Raw genomic sequence first — 22,126 nt, 5'->3', positions numbered from 1 at the left:
AAAATACTCAGGACATGTACACCTGGTTTGGAGCCAGCTGGCTTTGATTTACTTCCTTTCCAAATGCCTTCATTCATAAGTGAGCAAAGTGATCCTCATGCTGGGAAAAAGAAACCTAGAAGTACATGGTGAACACAGTTTTACACAAAATAGGAACATACTTTCAGTTTTTCACAAAGCTCAGTGAGAGTTTTATTCAGCTTCCTATAAATTAAAGAGAAATATTTCTTTTGACTTCAGTGGGATTTTGACAAGACCCATATTTACTACACTGCATCAATGATGGGAGCAGCAGGAGTCTGAGAGATAGAAAAAAATCATGGCTATTTGTCCAGTCCTCTGCCACTGGGAAAGACCTGACTGGCACCAGAGGCAGGGGATTGGTGCTTTGAGACAGTGACTATTGCAAGGCAGAGACCTCAGAGGGATGCAGAGCTATGGTGAAAGGAAACTTCTTTGCCACTGCTCACTCCTGGGAGCCACCTGAATGGACAGAACCATGGGCCCTGAGGGCTTGTGAAAGTGACTGCTGAACAAGGAATAAGCTGGAGAAAAAGTTGATTGGAAGTTTAAATCTCTGAAGAATTCAAGGTTGAATAAGTGTCTGGGGCAGCATAATCTGACTACCTGGAGGCATAAAGCTGTGTGTGAAGAGTTTAAATGTAAGGTTAAGTGTCAGGAATAGAGATATGCATTGCTTAGCAATGGGTCCAAATCTCCACTGTGAAATGGGCATATAAGCATGGGGAAAGATGTATCTCAATGCACTTCACTCTAAAAACAGGTTCACAAAGAAATGACCTCTCAGCAGGGTGTCCATTAAGACAGGGACCAGTTTTTCTGTACTGAGCCCTTGCTGTTGCACATTGCAGATTCAAGTGCTTGGTGACCATTCTTTGTCGGAGCAGAAAGCTTGGAGAGGCTCTTAGCTCTATTCTATAACCTCTAGACACAGTTTGTCTACTTCTCTTTGCTTTTGGGTAGTTTATAGGCTGGCTGGTAGTTTTTGTTTTCTTAGCTGTTTAGTATTTTTACCTCTACTTCATTCTGGATTTTCTGCTGCTGACAGAATTGTCTGTGGTGAATTTCCCATTATGGTGCCTCTCTTGTGGTGCCTTTCTTCAGTTCCAGTTTTGTGTTAGATCCTACCATAGGATTTTAATCAGTAGTCCAAAAGCCCCATATCTAATGGGGCCTCATCTGAACAAAGCTGCCAAAATGTCTGCAAAGTGGTTTCATAGGATTTTTTTTATACTTGATGCCTCTTAGAATTGCTTGAAGGTTGTTATGACTATTTTACATCAAGAGATAACACTCCTTTCTGGATAGGGAAGTATGGGAGAGTGGATTTTAGGCTTTTTGTAAATATCTGTCAATTCTAAGTCCAAAGGTGTTTAATTTAGCAAAACAGTATAAACATCAGCGTGTGTAGAGGTTTTTATTTATCTTCAGCAGAACACTGATCAAGTGATATCAGACTAGTTACTTTCTATGAGAAAGCTGATTCAAAGAAGCTGAAAAGTTGAGAAGCTTGCATGAATTGTCATTCATTTTTCACGTTCCTCACTGTCAGGAAATTTTAAAGGCTTTAAAAATATTTCCTGTGAATGCTTTGAGTAAGGAAATTTTTGGCTCCAGTCTGAACTTGTTTTGGCATTTAGTTCGATCACCATCATATGAGGAACTTAAATGTTTATTCCTTTCAGAATTTCAGAGCCTAGGGACTGTACCTGAACATGCTGGACAGTGAAGGTTTCCTTAAAGAGGGGTTTTAATAGTGTGTGACAAAACTACATTGCTAAAGAGGATCTTTTTTCCAGGACTTACAGTATTGTAAGTAGCATTGCAGGACTTTGGGAAGCCCAATCCTTCAGACCTGTTTGGTGTGGAAGCAGGTGAAACTCTGAACTAAATTCATGCTGTTAACTTTCATGTACTCTCTTGTCTGGGCATTATGCTTGTGATATAGGGACTTTTGATTGACATAGATATTGTAATTATTCTTGAAACAACTAATGCCAGTGCAGGAAATTTGGAATATATTTTCAGTTTAAATCCAAATCCATGGTGGTTTCCTACACACTTCCTTGCTCATGTGTTCTTAGTTAAAAATGCCATTTTCTCTCATCCAGTAGCTTTTGTTCTTGTGGTTTAGGGATGCACCTTCTTGTTCTTAGAAACATGCAATGGTCCCAAAATCAAATTTATCTTGATAGTTCCTCCTAGTTTATGCAGGATGGCTGAGGCACAAGTTGCAGTTGCCAATTATGATCCTAGACTAATAGTGTACTGAGTATCTCAAAACATCATCTAGTTTTATGGGTTGAGAGCCCTGGGAAGCACTCTTCGCCTTGCAGAAGAGCACCAACTTGTGTAAATTTACTTGTCCTCAAAGAATTTCTAGCCCAACTTTTTCTGTTTATTTGGTGATTCTGAAAAAGACCCAACAGCGGAAAAGTTAAAATGTAAGTAGACTTTCCCCAATTACTTCCCAGCAAATTCACACAACAAAGGGAATGTAGGTGAAAAGTATTGACAGATCAAGTGTTTTAATTAAAGATCTTCAGCTAACAAACAGTTATGAAATTAGATTTTTTTCAAGATTTTTCTTTCTTTTTAGGGTGGGAAGAAGTCCTACAGTGGGCCATGTGGGGGCCGCAATTGCAGTGCTGGATGCAAATGTTTTCCGGAGAAGGGTGCACGGGTAAGTTTGTTTACACTAATGTAACTTGTCCTTGCCTCTTATCAATCTTTTTAAAAATAAATGAATAAATAAACACCATGTTAATATGTGTAATTCTCAATCTAATGACCTCATGAAATCACAAATGATGAAGACCAGCTGCATTTCAAATGTCCCTGGCCAAGATTTTAAGAGCTGTTCTAAAGATTTACAAATGGCTCACTTTGTAATGAGTCTTCAATCGAATCGTATTTCTTTATGGGATCTGAGCCCTAGTTCAAAAGAACTCAGATGGTTTTTAAGTAGATTACAACAATTAAAATTAGGAAAATCGAAGTAGTGTGGGCTTCCAGTACAGATTTTGCCCAGGCCTTACTGTAACAGCTTCTGTTTATTTGTGGAAGTGTTTTTGATTTGTGTATTTGGTTATGGAGGAATAATAACTCAAAATGGATCTAAGCAATTCCCTTTGAGGAAGTTGCTTGTGTAGCTGAAGTCTCTCTCTCCAAAGTCTTCATTTGAAGAAGCCAAATGTTTAAGCAACATTTCTGTAAAAATCTTTGATTTCTTTTGCTTTTATGAACAGACTATAACTTATCTTAATGCAGCTGCTTATCCCCTGTCTTAGGGGAATGCAGTAATTGACTTCACTCTACCTTCAATTGCAATGTTAAGTTTTGTCCAGATGCCATCTACTTAATGTTTTATCTTAAGCTCAAGAGCGTTTTAACATGTATGAAAATGAATCTCACAGATTTTGCTTTTGGAGATGAAAGGAGGAAAGAGCACACAGTAGGTACTTGAGGAATTCAAAAGGCTTAAAGAGAAGGGAAATAATACAAGTTGTCTTGTTTAATGAATCAGCTGTACTTCCCAAAATCATATTGAAAACTCATCTTCTGAACAAAACCAAAAGAAATTCTTATTTAAACACTAGCAATCCTGATTTTTTTCCTGTCTACTTCAGTGATACAGTATGTGTATATGCAAGGCATTGCTTTTTGGATTGAATTTAGGAAAATGTTGCTACTTAAAAATTATTGTTTGAAAAATGATGGTTTTTCTAATTGCAGGCAGGGTTTAGTGTGAATGCTCAATTGATAACTGGTGAAGTGTTTGCTCTGGAAATATAAAAATTCTTTCAGTTCATCATGTGGCAGAGGGAAAACATGTCTAAACAGATTAGCAGAAAAACTTTGCAAGGAAGTTCTCAATATACCCTAGAATATGAGCTAAAGTGAATTGCTCAATACCTTTTGTGATTAGATACAGTAAAGGACAGACCTAGTTTGGTTCTGGAACACAATATCCTGTAAATGCTTTGACCTTTAGACAGCAATGAGCATCATTCTTCTGTCTCTCTACATTCCTGGGGTCCAACTTGATTGTTTGAAGTGGCCACAATGCTGTTGACCTTGCAGTTTGAGCTCTTGGCATCTCTTTTGTTAAGATGTCACAAAGATTTTAGGCTGTTTTCATTGCTGACCTGAGAACTCATTTGGCTTTTAGCTTATTTCTTATGTGACCTGTATGGGTTGAGCATTTTCAGTCCTCCAAACACATATTCCATCCTGCTGAGACCTGTCCACGGAGTGAAGTGTTTGCTACAAGTGGTAATCTTTCCCTTTTACAACACTACTTCCATCAAGTGTGCTGAGCCCTCCTGACACCTTCTTGGACATCTGCAGGCAGCTACTGGAGGTCTGCCATGCCTGAGGATATGGAGGTGGCTGGCTGAACTGGGAAGGGATGGTGTGATTATGTGTCCTGCAGCACAGCTTGTTTCTTGCAGGACACTGTACAGCCTGAGGCTAATTCCTTGGCTTCCTGCCTAGCTGCTTCCCCACTGCTGCAAAGCCTTTAAGTTTAGAAAAGGAGACAAGACTTTGTCAATGCCCTGAATCCATATTTTGTTAAAAAAACTGTTTCAGCTGTCAATTTTACACAATTAACCAGATCAGAATAAAGCTAAGCTTTCTTTTTGAAAGAAGGAAATAGCTAAAAAGTACAAAAATGACAATAAGCTGACAGCTTAATGAAAATAATATAGACAATGTCCTTAAATGTCCTCCTTGAATGCACTTTTGATCAGATCAAGCTTTAAAATTTTTATTTAGGCAATGAAAATGTCTAAACTGCCTCAGACTACTTGATTAGTAAGAGATGTTTCTAGAAATGGGATGCTGATGTGTGTAATCCACAGGTGCCCATGTTCTTGTTTTTGCTATAGACTGCTGCTGTATGTGCAGGATATCATCTTTAGGAACAACAACTGATGGGTAGAAAAAGTACTTTATATTAAATTGTGAAGCACAAGAGGAAAGGTGAAAGAAAAGCAACCATATTAAATAAAAAGTTAAATGAGGAGGTGAATGTAGATTCTTATACTAGTCCCTATCCTAGTGCAAAGATATGTTCACTTTCAGTGCAGGTGAGTGATCTACAGCTAGAAGATTTTTGGGACTGTCAGAAGAATTTACTGTGTTTAAAAAAGTGTTTTTCATTCCACTTGCTCACTGTTTGTCCACAGTTTATGGACAGGGATAATGCTGCTGAGAGTTTAATGCTGTATTGGTGGCTGTCCTGCTAAGAAGTGCTCTGCAGATAAGTCAGCAGGGAACAGGAGGCATTTTTCAGACTTTCAGAATATCAAGAAGCACTAAATTGTTGGCAGCCTGCACCATTTCATTTTGCAGCTCATTTTGCATTTGTTTATAATAATGTTGGCTTTTCTGTTTTTATAATGTCATCAACTTTCAAACACTCACAAAGATAAAGTAGCAGACCCAGTCTTTGTTGCAAGTATACCTTCTCCTGATGCCTGTGCACTTATCTTGGAATTTATAACAATATTAGAGTTTGTTTTAAACTTTGCTCAACATGTGCTAGAGCTAATCTTTTGGGTTTTTTTCATTCTCCCCCACCAAAAAAGAAATTAAGGAAAAAAAATTTTAAATTGTTTCCAAGGCTTCACAAACTACACAGGAGAGGCTGTGTCCCAGGCAGCTTTTACAGCTTACAGGTGCTGTAAAGAGGGAAAAATTTGTGTTACTAATTATATATATTTTTTCCTGTAATATGTAATCATGTCTATATATATATAATGTGTTCTTGAAAGCCCGTTCAAATATTATGGTATGATCAATTAGAAAACTATTAATGGCATTATAGAACCACTTTTCTGTCTCAAAAAATATCTCCACAGAGACTGTTTCTAGCAACTGGTGTGGTTGGAAGGGGGTGTATCTTTAGAATGAGGCAGTTGGTTCTGGGGCCATGGTGGACACTTTACACTGGTCCAATAAAGTAAAGGACTGCTGGAGTGCATCAGGTATGCCAGGGAACCCTCACCTGGTCCCACTCAAACAAAATCATCTTTGTCTACTCCATGACTACACCACAGGGTGAAGCAAAGCATTGTGAGTAGGAGGAATTGACTAAGATTGAGAGATTTGCTGAAAAATGTGGTTGCTATCTGAATGAAAGGTTGGTGTGTTCAGAGATACTTGCAATTCCCCATGGCTGTTCTGAAGTTAAAATGATGACAGTAAATGTAGTGTAAATTACCTCTGGGCAATCAGTTTTTGATAGAATTACTGTGGCATTCAAAGAAGCAAGAAAAGCTAGACAGATCCTCAACATCCATGCAGTGAACAGTGTAACCTGAGGTCAGAACTTTGGATGATTAATCTAATTGTTATCTAGCATAAACTAATGTCGCACTGGCAAGAGATCTTAGATTAACTTTTGTCTGGAGCTAATCCCCTCAACTTAATGCCGGGTATATGAAGTGTCTCTTTTGTGATAATTAGTTGAAGATTGGTTGACCTTTCTTTGTTATGAGATTGTAATAATTATAAATTGTATTGTTAATAATGTTTGCTGATTTCTGCTTTGGCTGGTTAATCACTCCATTTGGAATAGTCAGAGATTTCCTGATGAAACACAATTTCTTTGAAAGTGTTGACTCAACAAAATGATTCTTTTTTTTGCAGAAGTGGTTTACACAAACATATTTGCTGGTGACAAAATTCTTTAATGCTGTTGGTTCAAACTTCTCTGTGTTTCAATGTGGCTTCCTGTTCCCTGGCTTGACAAGCACTGTGGGACATAGTGCTGCCATTTGGATACCCATGGCCTGCAGGCTGACCAGTTAAATTTAAAACAGACTGTGGGATGCTGCCATTTCTTTCAAACTGACAACACCAAGGTGTGAGCAGTGCTAAATGCACTCACCATGGATTCAGGTACAAGTAATACTGGGATTGTTATCTGGTTATTTTTGTAAAGATGGACTGTATGTAAATAATGTCTAATTCTTGTTCTAATTCCCTTCTGGTTAAACATATAAAATGCCATTATTTGGTTTGGGAAGAGGATTATCTATAACATTGAAAAATGCTGACCATCTGTTTGCTGTCATTAAGAAGTTCTGGAAATATTTTGGAAGAAAATGAGGTAATAGTTAAGTCAAACAAGTTACGTGCCAGCTGCTTTTTTTAACAACTGCCAAGGTTTGTTTTTTTTTTAGTAATAAAACAAACTTTGCCAAATGTAGCATTAAACAATTATTGTACATGTCGTCCTGACCGAACCTAAATACACTGAACTTAGCTCTCTAATGAGAACCATGCCAAATACTAAACCAGCAGAAATAAAACCAAACTCATTGCATTTGAAAGGGTTCTATCAAGACCAAACCTGTTCCTATGTGCAGTCTTGCATCATCTCTTAGGGAAGACTTCTCAAGGGGACAGACCCCCATCTTATTGTAGAATTCAGTAACAACTGTGTTGAAGCAGGGTGACCTCTGAGGCTCTGGTAGCAAACTGTTCTCTTTGATTTGGTTTGCAGTGTTGTCTGAGAGGGCATGTGTACTAAAGGACGCTAAGTATATTCTAGGAAATGTATCTTTTTAAGAAGATTTCCACAGCTTTCAAAACTAACCAGGATCCATGGCATTTCTGTGTCACCAGGGTGGGTGAGGTAACTCTATGACCTGAAACTGTTTTTCACTCTGCCTGCAAGGGCAGCAGATTTTGTAATTGCAGTGGGGACCTTTGAAATCAACCAGAACACAGGTCTTCAAGCTGTGCTCCACAGAGCACTTCCAGATGGCTTAGAAAAACCCAGTGAAGATGTGTCACTGTTCAAGTAATTGTGCTCCCTGTGAGCTTTAACCCAGGAGTTTAAAGTCTTTACACTATTTTGGAAGCAAATAGAGCATTTAAAAAGCTCCTTGTTTCATCCTCCAATGCTGTGAGTTGTCTTAATTTAAGAAGAAATCATGTAGTCTCACTATACCAAGTGAATGTCCTTTTTGTTCCTGTTTTTGAGTCTGAAAGTTTCTCGTTTTCCCAAACTGAGCTTCTCAGAGGTGAGGTGTTACTGATATGGATGGAAGCTGAGATGACTCCTGAAAGTCGTGCTCAGCTGGCACAGTCGGATCCCTCTACCCTGTACTGTGATAAATCCTCCTCATCTGAAGATACTTGGTGATTCTCTGCGCTGTTGCTGGCACAGCTGAGGGTGCAGGCACGTTGCCCTGGGGATGGGAACTGTATCATTCCTTGTTTGTCCCAGCTGCCATGGCTACCCCAGTAACCTGCAGGAGGAACGTGCTGTTCCCCTTGAAGGCAGCGCCATCACTCCCACTGATTTCGTTTTAGGTGTGTAGACAGATGGGAAGGCAGAGCCAGACTAGCCTTGTCTCTCCCTCTTTGGAGCCTTGCCATGACCGACCTTCTGTTCTAACTTTGTATCTGTGGCACTTTCTCCAAGACCAAAAGTGATAAGTTGTGCTGAGGATTTGCTCCATATGGACAAAACAGAGAGTTCAGCAAGAGTTTCCCAGTCCCGACCTCCTCAGCTTCTTAAGTACAGGAGAATAAAAGCATGTATCCAAATTCTTTGTTTGTAAAAGTTCTTGGCTTTCTTGGCCATAGAATGGAGACTTTGATGAGTCTGTGATGTTTTACTTGCCACGTAACTCCTTAGAATAGGACTAGCATCAACCTTTCAATTTCTCTTGTGTATTCATTTATTCTTTGTAGGAGAAGAGTTGTAGATATTCTTAAAATTGTTTTCTGTCAGCCGCTTCACCTTGAAGTCAGAAAGAAAACTAATTTCTGTGGGAAGATAAACTCTCTAGTGTCCTGCCCAGGACAAGAAAAACAAATGTTATCATGAGTCTTTGAGACATAGAATTGCCTGGTTGGGCTTTTGCCTAAAAAAAGCTGTAGAATTCTGTGCAATTAGTCCTGTAAAGCTGTTTCAGTTGAAGACAGATTTTTGGTACCCTCTTATATCTGAGAAATGGCACAAGACTTTCCTCTCTAAGCATTTGATAGACAAGAAGGGGTAACTGATATCCTGCCTTGAAATTACCCAATTGGCATTTTCTTCCAGCACATTCTATATTACTCAGGTACAGTACTCACCACCTAGAGTATATCTTTTTGTCCAGGTTAAATTTTCCTAAATACATCATTTTTGTCATGCCTCTTTCCTCTCACCCCATTCCAAAACTTGCTCATCTTCTAACAAAGTGTGATTGGCTCAGAATATTCCTGGTACTAATTATTTTTTAAGCTTCTTAAAATGAGAAGAGGTGCCCTTTGCAGAAACAAGAGTCTTTTTGAAAGAGTTTCCGCTGGCAGCAAGTGAAAGGTGTGACAGCAATTTCCAGTGTGATTCCTTGAGTAAGTCAGCCTTGGAAACAGAAGGATCACAGAACCAATCTGTGAGCAAGGCCCAGTTTGAGGAGATTTGGCTGACAGTCAGGTTAGCTGGTTCATGAGCCAGGAAAACAGCCGACAGCAGGGATTACTACAAAGCAAACTTAATTAGGCAACAGATAGGCAGGAAGTACGCCAGTCATGGAGCCTGCAGCCAGAGAGAGCACACAAAGAAGGTGGCTAAGCAGGCAAAACTGTGTTTGTAGTGGTAGGAGAGGCTGGAGTGCCAATTAGTTGGAAGTAAAGCTGAATGCATAGGTGTCTCAGGCTACCTGATTTCTGGGAAATACGTGCAGTATTTTTGGTGTGAGTCGTAGCTTTTCCTGGTAGGAGATGGGAGATTTTAGGAGACAGGAGAACAGATTATACATTGTCCATCAGTGATAGACAAGGACAATGGGGGGATGCTATCTCCTTGTGAATGAAGAACACATGTGTTTGCTGGTGTCCAGCAAAGTGTTAGGGCTGACTTTCTGAACACTTGATGGTGAAGAAAATGAAAAACAGGAATAAAAGGGAATGATGGCACTTTTTTTTTTTTTAACAAATAAAGCAATATCCAAAGAACAGAACATAGTGGGAATAAGAGAAGAATTTATAACAGGTAGGATACAGAGTGATCTGGCTGAGAATCTGGGTATAAGTGCAAATTGTATAATTTTCCCTTGACTTATTCAGCAAAAATAGGAGGAATGTTCAGGTTTTTGCCAGTCTCCTCCTTTGAAGCTGTTGATTAGAGACATTTTAGCTGTTGCTCTCTAATCAGTCATAAACCCATTGATAGAATAAGCATTTTTTGTGACTGTCCTGATTTGATAGGTGACATGTTAGAGTTACTCTTTGACCTTCTGTGGAATTGCCAGAATAGAAAACAAATTTGGAGGAAAGGTGCAACATTAGTAAGAATAGCATACTGTGAATTTTATCAGGTATCTCATCCAGCTACTTGTTTTGGAAATAAAAACAATTTAGTAGTCTGAAAAGTAACATAGATGCAAATGTCCTTGTTTGTAATGAGTGATTTTTGGAAAGGTTTCTTTGTGTGTCTTTTTTAAAAAACAGTAGAGTATTGCCAAAACTAATAAGCAGAAAGTTAAAATAATTGCAGAATTTTTGGGTTTGATCCATAATAAATACAGTACAAATAGTGCACAAGTTTTGAACTATTAAGAAACATCTGGTTGTCAATACTTCTTTTAAATGATCAAAGAAAGCTGTCTGTATAAAATGACTCAGCATGTGCTGAATTCTCAGTGTATGGGAAAGGAAGAATTTTTTAGCACCTGGTGTTTAGCTCCAAGGACGGTGCCATTCTGCACTAAATTCTGTTTTTCAAAGTTCTATAAAGCTGCTGTCTCTTTAGACAGATCTCTCAGGTTTGTGTTCTCTGATACTCTGTGTTCTCATGATATTCTGCTAGAACAGGACAGGAGAGCTTGTTCTGCTTTATACCTGAGCTGTGCTCTGTTCCTGAAGCTGGGATTTATTTTAACAGTGGCAAATCCCCCTGAACACCAAATTTCTTTTGATTCTATCTCTATTGCTAGACTGGCACCATCTGTCTACTTGTGTGTCTCTATTTCCTATCAGATTCTACAGAGTAAAGATTTCTAAATGAAGAGGGGGAAAAGAGAAATATATTGGGGACTGCTGACCCTGGCATCATTGAGTATCTAGGAACAGCTGGAATGTAAATCAGGATGTTTTTGTATGAGAAATTTAGGTGATAAGGATTTTCTAGAAAAATTTTAAACAAGTTTTGTTTTGTCTTTGTGTAGCTTCATTTCCCTTGATACTCAGTGTTGTGTGTTCTGAATACCTACATGATGTTGTTGTCTCATTTCCTGTATTGTGATGACTAATGGCTGAGGAGCCAGCTGAGATGGGGGAAGTCCTGCAGTGCAGGGCAGTTACAAACATACTGTAGGAGAAAGTTGATGCTCCAAAGTGCTTTCACTCTCTGAGAATTACATTAGTTATATGTTTCTTCAAGTTTTAGTTAAGAAATCTGTTGCTTACTCAACTATGTTTTCAGGAAAGTAAGTGACTTCACAGAAAATACTTTGATATAAAACTCTAAAAAGTTAGCTTTCTGTACTCCTTAATAAGAGACCTCTGAAAACAATTGATCACTTCTTCTGGAATACATTTTCTCTCAAAACTTAGAGACATTTCAAAGAGAACACAGCAGAAGGGGTTTTCTTGTCTCATTTTAATTAGGGCATATCTTCCTAAGGGGACAAAATGTTTTTGTCCCTAAGGGGACAAAATGTTTTTGGAAGATGTCAATTTTTGGAATATCCTTAACTATGGAAATATAACCCAGCTTGTCTCACAGCAAATTTAAAATAAAGAAGTAAAGTCTGCATGCAGAATCAGGGCAGCAGTTGGTCATTCCCTGTATAACTCCAGCTGTACTTGAGTTGTAAATCCAACAGCATTACAAAACTAGCAATAGGACACCCAGTGATTCCTTGCAGGCTTGGATCTGTGTTTCTGGGACCATAAAGGAAATTTTCCTGAGATGTAATGTTTTCTCTTGAAACAATAAATGACATAAGTGTTATCTCCAGGTTTTTTTCAGAGCTGTGAAGTAATTAAACTTGTTTTTCTAGCATCAGGACTAAAACCTGAACTAATCTAGTTTAATCATTCCCTTGTCTTTTATCAGCTGGAATGTGCATTAACCCCTGAGAACATTTGGGTGAATAGAAGTTCTGCTTGCAGTGGCTGGATTTTGTACCCTGGGTAACAAAAAGTAGTCAGGGTTTTATTCACAGAGTTGATGTAGATGCTGTATTCTGCATAATTCTTTCTTGCAGAATCACATGGCAGATGTTCCACATTTAGATGTCTTTAGGTTTATTTCATCAGTATCTGCTGCAAGCAGGACTTGGGCTCTGACACACTTTTATTGTGTTGTGTATCAGTATTATCAGCTCTCCAGTCTGGACTGAAGAGGAAAGCTGGGTTCCCTTGGTGTTATTGAGGGGTTTCCCAACATCTGTGAGAAAGACAGGATTTTAGTTTTCAAACCTTTAAAACAAATTGCTTTCAGGCTTCTAAGAATGACTGTTCAAATAAGTATTTGTGTGAATTTTATGTGACATTTCAGAGAAGCAATTTCAAGGGAAGTACATCCTGATCTATTTTTCTTTACATTTGTTTAGAAAAGTTGTGTGAGTGCTCCATGTAGGGTTGGCAGGATGTTAAAGCTGGGGGAAGTGCATTCCTTTAAATTGGATCTCCTCTGCAAAATTGAGACTTTATTCTGCAAATGATACTCAACTGGGACCATGCTGAGTCAACGTCACATCTCAGAACTTCATCCTGCTTCACTCAGTGCCAGTGCAGGGTTTTACCCTGGCAGGAGGTTTCAGCTCTGTGACCTGGCTGTTAGAAACACACACAAGTTTCTAATGCTGAGTTTTTGATGAGCTCAATTCCTGTAAAGAGGTGAAGATTTTCTCTTCAGCACGTGGACAAACAGGAATGGGCAGGAGGAAGGGAGGAACACTGGGATTTTTCACATTTTACAGTATCACAGTATAGTTTGCCATGGAGAAAAAAAACAAGCTGTGTGTCCCTCAAGGATGTGGAAATTGAATGATCCTTCCATCTTGTGCAATAGTCTTCTTTGGAACATCCAGATATGTGATCTTTTCCAGACCTCCTCTTTAAGCAGCACAATTCTGCCATTTTCCAGACTGGCACTTGCAGTGCCTCATGAGAACTGTTTAACTGTTTAAAAGGGGTTTGAGATTTTTATTGTTATTTTATAAAATGTCTTATCAACTTGTGAGCAACCGTGGTGTTGGTTGTACCCATTTTAATGATGTTTGAGTTTTTAGAATCATCTTTTCTTCCATCTTACACGTTTTCAGTAAATGCATCTCTTGGCATAAGGGAAATTGAAGTGGGAGTGTGTTTCATTAAAAAAATAACATCCCTGTCAAATAAATCTGTACTTAATTTAATTTCCTCTGTTTTAACTGCAAATAGGAACAGATAACTGTGACAAACAAAAATAAAGAATCTTTAGGAATACTGGCTTACCTCTGATAAGAACCATCTGGCATATGCATATTCTTTTTTTAAGCTTATGCTTTACTAACAAGTCAGCATTTGCTTCACATTTCTTCCTTCTACTTTGGGCTTACCTAATAGATTAAAGATATGTGACTTGAAGACTAAAGCCCTGTTTTTTGATTTTTTAAATCACTTTTTTCTTATATACGGAAAAGCATAAGGTACAGCTTTTGCCTAGTAATTACATGAGCACAAAGAAGTATTTGATAATTTATAATTTTTAATTTTGTAATTAAAGCTAAGTTGATAATTTCCCTATTTGATAATTGTTAAGAGACTGAAGAGAAATAGTACAGCTGTGGTTATTATCTTGGCAGCCAGCTATGTTAATTGGGATTGCTTTCAGTGCTTCAGACTGTGGCCATAAAAATCTTAGATGACCTGGCAAAATGACCTTGCAAAAACATTTTCATGTTCCTGTAGGTGTTTCCATTTCCATGTATTGCTGGCCTCAGCTGTTTGTCCCAGGGCTGTGTGGATGTCTGCAGGAGCACGGGTCAGAGGCTGCCCAAGGCAGGAGTGTGTGACCTGCACATCCCTGCTCAGGTCACCCAGCTCCCTTCATTTTGCATTTCCTGTCTTTTGGAAAGGGCCAGCTGCCTCTTCTTCCCACAGTGCTTGTGCTGTGGGACTGCAGGGGATGTTGGGTGCTGTGGTTAGGATTGGGAATGTGGAGCTGTCCTTTCCAAGCTGCATGGGAGCGAGTGTGGAGTTTTCCTTTAATGTCTACCCAAAGTTTTCCAACTCCTCCAGCTACACAGATGCTGCACCTGCCTGCCTGGGTGCCAGCAAAGCACAGGCTTCAACTTGGAGTCCAGTCTGTGCTCAAAATGCAATGTTGATCTGTCTTACAGGTTTGCTGCTCAAAATGGCAGAGCACATGGATGGAGTTTAGCTCAGAGAAGAGCCTGGCACCTTGTTTGAGAATGGAAATTCTCTTAGTAAAAAGGCAACTTCAGGTCCTGATAACTCTGTAATTTCTGTTTCTGGCCACATTAGAATCTAAGTTGAGTCATAGACACAGACAATGAAAAATTGGCTTTTTGAATGGCAAGTGATCATATTATTAAATGTAAGTTGATTCACTTCAACAAAGAGTTTAAATAATTTCTCATATACTTCTCATTGTTTTATGTGTTGTAATGTTGGTCTGAGAATAGATGTGAAGTAAACTCTGAACAGAAAAGTTATGAGGCCTTTATGTTTTCATGGGATTTGTAGCTACTTTTCCACTCCCTCAACAGATCAGCCATAGAAATATCTCCTGTGAAGAAGCTGCCTCTCTTCAGTCTTTGATTAATTAGGGAGCACTGGGGCCAGTGTGGTTTTAATATATTACTGGTTTGGGAATTTGAAAACTTGTATTCAAAAAAGCTCTGACAGAACAACTGTCTTTTGATCCTGTTTCATCACAAGGCCACACAAAAATGGTCTGATTTTACTGCAGAGGAATAGAATTGATAGAAGAGATGGGAGAGGAAATGAATTGCCACTCACCTTTCAGTGGTCCTTTTCTGAAGGAGAGTAACACAGAAATGAAAGATAAAGATTAAATAGTACATTTTTAATATCTCAAAATTTTTCGCTGCTCTTGGTCCCATCTGAATTGTCTTTAGCAAATACTTCTGATTCCAGGCTGAGATTTTTCTGTGGGGATATATGAAGCAGAACAGCATCTGCTGTTGGTATCTGCCATTGATTTTTAATTGGGTCATATTCCTCTTTGCCAGTAGAAAGGAGAATGATGTGCGGGGAACTTCCCAAGGTGCTTCAGGCATCACCAGGTGAGAGGAGATTGTGAAGTTGGACCTTTTCCACAGCTCTCTGCAGAGTAAACCCTTCTTCTGTTCTATACATTACATTGTTGGTGAAATGCATCAGGAAATGTTTATAGTCAAGGGAGTTTGTACTAACACTGTGTCATGCAACTAATCTGTTTGCATTCTAAAGAGTGAACACTAAGTTAGCTGCATTTTGCTCCAGACTCAAGTGTCTTATTAAATATTTACACATGGATTAGACTGTTTAGTTTCTATCTCATACTATAGTTGTATTGGGAAGATCCAGAACACCTGGGATTTAGTGAAGTCTTAAGGAAAGTTTGCTTCAACTTTCCAAAGTAAAGATTAGGAACTCACTGAATTACTGAGTAAATGCAGGAGAGTTTTAAATCAAGAAATACCAGTTCTAGAAACACTTTTCTAAAATTGTGTGTAACAAAATATTCATGAATACCAGATCTTGATTTCACTCTATTCTGCTGCATTTCTACACTTCTCAGAACAGTGTCAGAAATACCAAAGAAATACCAGTTTGTCCTGGTTTAGCTTTGCTGGAGGTCTGTTCTTTACATTAGTGAAAACCAGTTGCTAGGATTAAGAAGTCACTTGGCTGACTTTGGTGATGCTACTTTAGCTTTGTGCAAAAAATGGTAAATAAATGGGATCCTGGATCACAGTATTTCCAGTATGCTCGCTATGTTAAATATCCTTTTTTTAAGAGAGGCTGTAGATCTTAGTTTCCATATTTAGGGATAACTACATGTATGTAATTGATATCCAGAAGTAGAGATGAAGTGAGAACAGTTTGACTGTCTAGGCAGAAAGCAGAAAAGAATAGCCCAGACTTATTTTGCAGATGATAATCCAGGCTCTTGGTGTGGAAACACTGATTCCCTGTGTATTTAACAGTTGTATCCCCTGGAAGAAACATTAAAAACTTTAATGTTCTTTAAACTACAGAAGTGTGAGTGAAAAGCTTCACTTGTAGAATGAAAGCTACAGCTAAACAAAGTTGAAAGCTGGTTATTTATGAGCAAGTCATCCTAGGCTGTGCATTTTATTGGAGAAACTGGGGAGCACTACTTGTAAGCCATGACCAGTGGTTTTGGGTGTTCTCCCTCATCTTGCCCAACACTGGGAATGTTGGTGCTGTCCAACCATTTCACAGATCAGCAAGAACTTGTCTCATCAGCGCTCACCTCCAGCAAGTATCTGCTCACTTCACCATGAGATGTGAACGTAGAAGACCTTTAACTCTTTCTCTTGAGTGTAGTGGCCTGGGGTCTTGGGCAGCTTGGAATGTAAATGACTTCTGAACAAACTTACACATTTCTAGGATCTAGTGCCCTTGCCTGCTCCTAAATGTCACTGCATATCAGAAACTTCCTCCTAAACACAACTAGCTAGTCAAGTTACACACTTTGGAGGGTTTCCAAAAATCATAGCAAGTACTGCTTGTCAGAACTGGTAGATTTTGCTAATTTTTGCTAAACATATAGGACTTGATCTCATTTCAGCTTTACAGGAGCTAATATTTTAACCACTGTCTTACAAGAGTGAAGGAGCCTCATTCTTGCAAGATGAAGAAGTAATGAAATGTGGCTATGACTAATAATGCACTTTACTTTCTTTCTGCTGATTCTGAGCTAATGCTTCCTATGTTTAAATTATTTTCCAAATATTTTGCGCAAGTTTTGGAAATAAATAAAACCTAAATTTCTAGGTATGTACTCTTATAATCTACTTTGCCCCTGAGTTTGTTTGGATAGGATTTAAGAGTTGTATGTTCTGCGTAAATTTTGTGTTCCAGACTAAACAAAAATATATTTACAAATTGTCTGCTTAGTTTAATTTTTAATGTTCTTTCCACAGAAGGTACTGTTTGAGATAATATTTTGTTCATATATCCATGAAAAAATATTGATATATTTTCACATAACTTTTGTGCTGAAACCTAACAAGAAAAATTAATTGTGGAGGAGATTTTGTTTCAATCAATTACTTTTTCTTTATTTATCACTTGATTACTTTTCCCTTGCATTGAACTTACATGCTGCTAGAAATACTACACAGATTTCTTTCACCATCTCTGTAGAAGAATCAATTTTTTCCTGTAAATTAGAAATATATCTGTCCTGTAACAGCTCTGTTAATGTGGGAGGTAAAAGGCTATTTCCAGGAGAATTGGAAGGCACCATCCAACTGGATCCTATTTTAAAAAGAGCATTTGTGCAAAGACTCTAGTTGCTTTGGTCTGGTGATTGTTTTCAATATTTACAGTACAGCAGGGCCTGGGGCCTCAGTTACACATCAGGATCAGTTGTACTTTGTATAAACAATAAAAAAGACTTGCACCAAATAACTTTGCTTCTAAGCATTAAATGTCCTGATTTTTTAAGGAAAACACACAGCTGGGACAAAACCATGGAATGATCCCAAACCAGCTGGACATAAGGGCAGATCTGAATTTCCTTCCATCTGTGTTCAACTGTGGAGCATTTGGATTTAGTGCTCACTGGAGACATAATAGATTAATAGACATTTAAAGATTCCTTTCATGGATCTCAATTTAATTAAAATTAAACATTCCCAACACACACCCAGGCAAAGCTGAAGGGTAAGACACTCTATGAAGAAGAGCATGATAATATTTTGGTAGAATCTGATTCAAGCAAGCAGAGGAGTTCAGAAGGCCTCTGCCCTGGAGCTGGCTCTGGGCTGGGGGTGGAGTGGGGCAGCAGCCAGCTGGCCATACCTGACTGGGTGAGTGTGTGCTCAGGTCATGCAGCCTCTCAACAGAGTTAAGGAGCCATGAAAGCACCACATGACTCTGTGGAATGTCCTGTTTCTAATCATCACAGTGTGGATCAAGTTTTAGCATTCTTTTATTTAATTTAGAGAAAGATAGGTCACTAATTTAACCCTTATTAGATGACTGAATGTATGTACACCACATAATTTAGATTGACTTACAGTCAGGGGTACAAAATATCTTCAAGATAGTGTTGTGTTTCTGAGTGCTGGCCTGCCAAATACAGGGGGGATCTGATCTGTTTTGCTTTCATGGAAGGTTGCTAGATTTGGAGATACTTATGAAAAAAAAGCCTTTGAAGCTGCTGGAAAAGGATGTGCACTTCACATATTGCCATAGTGGAGAGGAAAATAAAATAGTTGGTACTAATAGTCAATTATTTCTTTGAAAAATACAGTATAAGCTCTTTGCACTAGAAAGATGTAGTAATAATAATAAAAAATCTGTTTATCAAAATAAATAATATCGATTTGAAACCAGTAATCACAATCTGAAGGAGTCCCAGATTTCTTCCCCTCTTGCTGCTGCATCTAGAATTGCAAAGACAAGGGAAGTATTTTTTTTATTTTCTTTTATTTATTCAGCAAAGACAAAGTTTCTGGATAGCTAAATTTCACATCCCTGGGATAAACCAGCCGGTATTCCAGTTATCTCCTTTCATTTCTCAGATTCTTTTTTCTTTATTCTGCTTTTATTTTCTATTTATTTATTTCAATATCTAGCCTTGACTATTCATCCTTCCTCATGGCACTATTCCTCTCAGTTTGGTTGGGAGACAATGGGAAAGCTGGCATTTCCAGTCAGTGGCAGATGTAAGACAACATTTCTGCTGATGCTGCTTCAGCCAAGCAAGGCTTGGCTGTGCTGGCAGGAGCAGTGGCAGTGGAGGAGTGATGCCTGTCTCTGACACAGGGCTGTGCTTCACTGCAGCCATCATGTGTCTGTAGGGATGTCACTGAGAAGATACCACAGTCTTATGTGATCTAACACTCTGTAGAAGTGAATGTGTGTTCATTGAACCAGCTCACTGTTCTGCTGTTCTTGCTGGCTAAAGGGCTGTTATAAATGCCTGTGGGGATTATCAAGAGCTTAGCCTGGTGTGAGAAGGGTGGGATGTATGTGTGGGCTCAGGGCAGTTTGTTGCATGCTATGCAGCATGGTTTGAATCTTTAAAAAATGTTCTATGGCAAAGCATTGCTGCAGCTAGCTGTGGTTTAACTGAAATTGGAGTGAGTGCAGGAACAAGGGAAGTACAAAGCAGTTTACAGCAGCGATCAAGAGAGGATTCTTTCTTTCTCTATTCTTTTAAAGTATGCTTTGCTTATTTTTCTCAAATGGCAGTTGCATGGTTGGTCCCTGGCTGATGGCTCCAGGGAAAGGGCTTAGAGTAGTTTGTGTAGCTCAACAGTGGCTGTTCTGGCTGCAAAAGGAGCACTGGCAGCAACTTCCAAAGAGTCCTGCTGAGTCTGTGCAGACCAGATCCACTTCCAGTGCTTGTCATCCCAGGGTTTCTGGGGGGTTGCATTTTTTTATGAGCTGTGGGAAGGCTATTTGCAGATCTGAGACAGTTTTGGTTTCTCTGAAATGACATGTCATCATGTTGGCATGTAGTGACACTACTCTTTGATGTAATAGGACGATGTTGAACTAAAACATCACTTTATTGTGGTGTACTGGTCCCCATTTGTTATTTTTTAGCAGAGTTTGCTGTCTGAAACAAATCTGTAGAAGTAGCTATGCTGTGAACTTTGTATCTTTCAAACCTTAGATAATGCCTGTCATTCACTGTGCTCCAAGGGAGTGCAAAATACATGAGAAATATGGTATCACCTTTCAGAACATTATGGCTACATCAACATAACAAATAAAACCTGGGAGATGTCAATATTTGCTGTTAGAAGAATATGTATGCAAAGGGGAGAAAAGCAAAAAAAAAAATTAAAATTAATACCTACTATTTCTTACAAAGATAAAAAGGGAAATACCTTGTTTTTGTAAAATGTGGTTTCTTTCTACGGACTTTTCCTGATTTCCATCATTATACTGTCCTGGTAACTTCTGAACAACTAAACAGACTTAACCAAATCTTGGAGTTGCCATCCCTCTGTAAGCTACACTGGGGTAAAGACTACTCTCCTCATTCTCTTCCAGACATCAAGATTAAGGCCTACTAAAGGCTTCTGTTTTTTCAAGTGAAAAGCAGAGGATAAAAGGCATTCAATATCCTTAAGGTTTTTAAGTTTATGCTGTTACTTCATGCCTTTTTTCCTAGGTTTTATTTTTAATTCTTTTAGATATGTAACCTTAAAGCGTTCTGAAAACAATCAGAAACAATTGCAGTGTTGATTAGCAGCTGAATTAAAACAACTGATGAGCTACCCTATCTCTCCCTTTGTCTTGTTGGCATGTTTGCTTAACTGCAGGATATGTTACTAACCCTTAGGCTTTTCAGATCTGCTGGGTGCAGTGAAGGCCATTTTCTGGCTTGCTATCCATCAGAACTGGGAACACTTTCACCTTTCATTTTGAGGAGGAAGAAGCTGCTGAGCTGATATGGAAATAGCAGGCTGGTTATTGTCTGTGAAAAGCTGCTGAGACCTGTGTGCAGGACAGCCCCAGTCAGGCTATCCTGTCATCATACACAGATCGCTGATTATCACACACCAGTGTTTGTGATCTTCTGCAGTGCTGCTTCCTTCTGTCTCCCATCAAGGCCCAGTGAGCACAGACCGTGACAGGTAAAATCTTCTTCCAGACCTCAGATGCTCCCATACAAAGAGCCATGCTTAATCCCTGGCCTAGTGTGTAATTTAGTAATCTGCATGGTCATGAATTCCAGGGATATATGGGCAGGAAGCGCAGAGCAGTGTGGGTAGCAGAGCAGGCCTACAGAGTCATTTAAGTCTTTGTTGTATTGTGTGGTGAGGGATTTTGGGGACAATGAGACCTGTCTATCAAAGATTAAGCAGACTGGAAGTGTGGTTTATACCAACAAATGAATGAAGCTTTTTGGAGTGTTAATACAGCAACGCAGTAAATGTCCAAGGACTTAAACATACAATTTATGTGATGACAGGCAACAGAATCATAGAATAGATCATTTATTCTATATACCTTAGCCAGTGGGAATTCAAGTAGGTGAAAAGTTCATTTCCGTCCTTACCTCGATCAATTTGCAACACTTATATAGGACAAGTGAAAAGGTCTCTATTTTTTCTCTCCCAGACTTTGGTTTGAAGTTATTTTTACTAATTGTAGTTTATTCGCTGGCACTGCCCAGTAAACCAGCTGCTGACTGACTGGCGCTTATGTTATCAGGTTCTGCAGTGAAATTTTGCCTGGACCCGCTCTGCTTAAGCCCCTAGAGATAATTGGAATGTGGCCAGATGTTATGTTAGTAGATATGCAGACCTCTGCTACTCTCCACTCCTGCTTTGGCCTGTGTATTTCCAAGCAATGTATGGATGAGAATTCACAGACTCCATTTTTTCCTTTTAAGTGAATTGTTTACATGTTTGCAAAGCTCCCCTCTGCTCTGCTGTTTAACAGATCTCTGGGAAGAGGTTTTGTTCTAAAGCTGCTATCTTGAATAAGCATGAGATGGTTCCCATCTGAGTTTTAAATCTTGACTAATATTATCTATTCCAACAGATACTGTTGGTTTTAGCAGAACCCCGTGCAAGGAAAGCTGCTCAGACATTTCTGAAGTGCCAGGAACATGCTGGGAAGGCTATGGGAGGCAAAATGTAGGGAAAACTGCTTGCAGAGAATCTATTGTTTGCTGCTGACCCTGTACTGGCCAGATCTGTGCATGGCCTACTTTCCCTGCCTGCCTTTCTAACTAGAAGCATCCTTTGGGGCTGAATGACCTTAGTGGATAATGAGAAGTTTTGCTGTGTTTCTCCCTTGTAAACAGAATGTTTAGCATGTGCAGCATGGTCTAATGACTAAACTGAATACTTTCCTAAAAAATGTGTAGAGGGGCTTTTTTGTTGTTGTTGTTTTTTGTTTTGTATTTTTTTTT

At 38.9% G+C, this 22,126-nt stretch overlaps 1 protein-coding gene across 1 annotated transcript in view; it reads left to right on the top strand.

Annotated features, from left to right (window-relative positions):
• COL4A6 (collagen type IV alpha 6 chain) overlaps positions 1–22,126 on the top strand; it is a 109,981-nt gene that overhangs the window by 37,283 nt on the left and 50,572 nt on the right. Inside the window, exon 3 of the mRNA XM_018914331.3 lies at positions 2,621–2,704. Within this exon, the coding sequence (XP_018769876.2) occupies positions 2,621–2,704 (84 nt within the window). The remainder of the gene's footprint in view (positions 1–2,620; positions 2,705–22,126) is intronic.

Source organism: Serinus canaria, chromosome 4A (genome assembly GCF_022539315.1).
Source record: "Serinus canaria isolate serCan28SL12 chromosome 4A, serCan2020, whole genome shotgun sequence".
NCBI lineage: Eukaryota > Metazoa > Chordata > Aves > Passeriformes > Fringillidae > Serinus > Serinus canaria.
The sequence above is the reverse complement of the archived record's forward strand: the minus strand, read 5'-3'. Positions and strand labels throughout refer to the sequence as shown.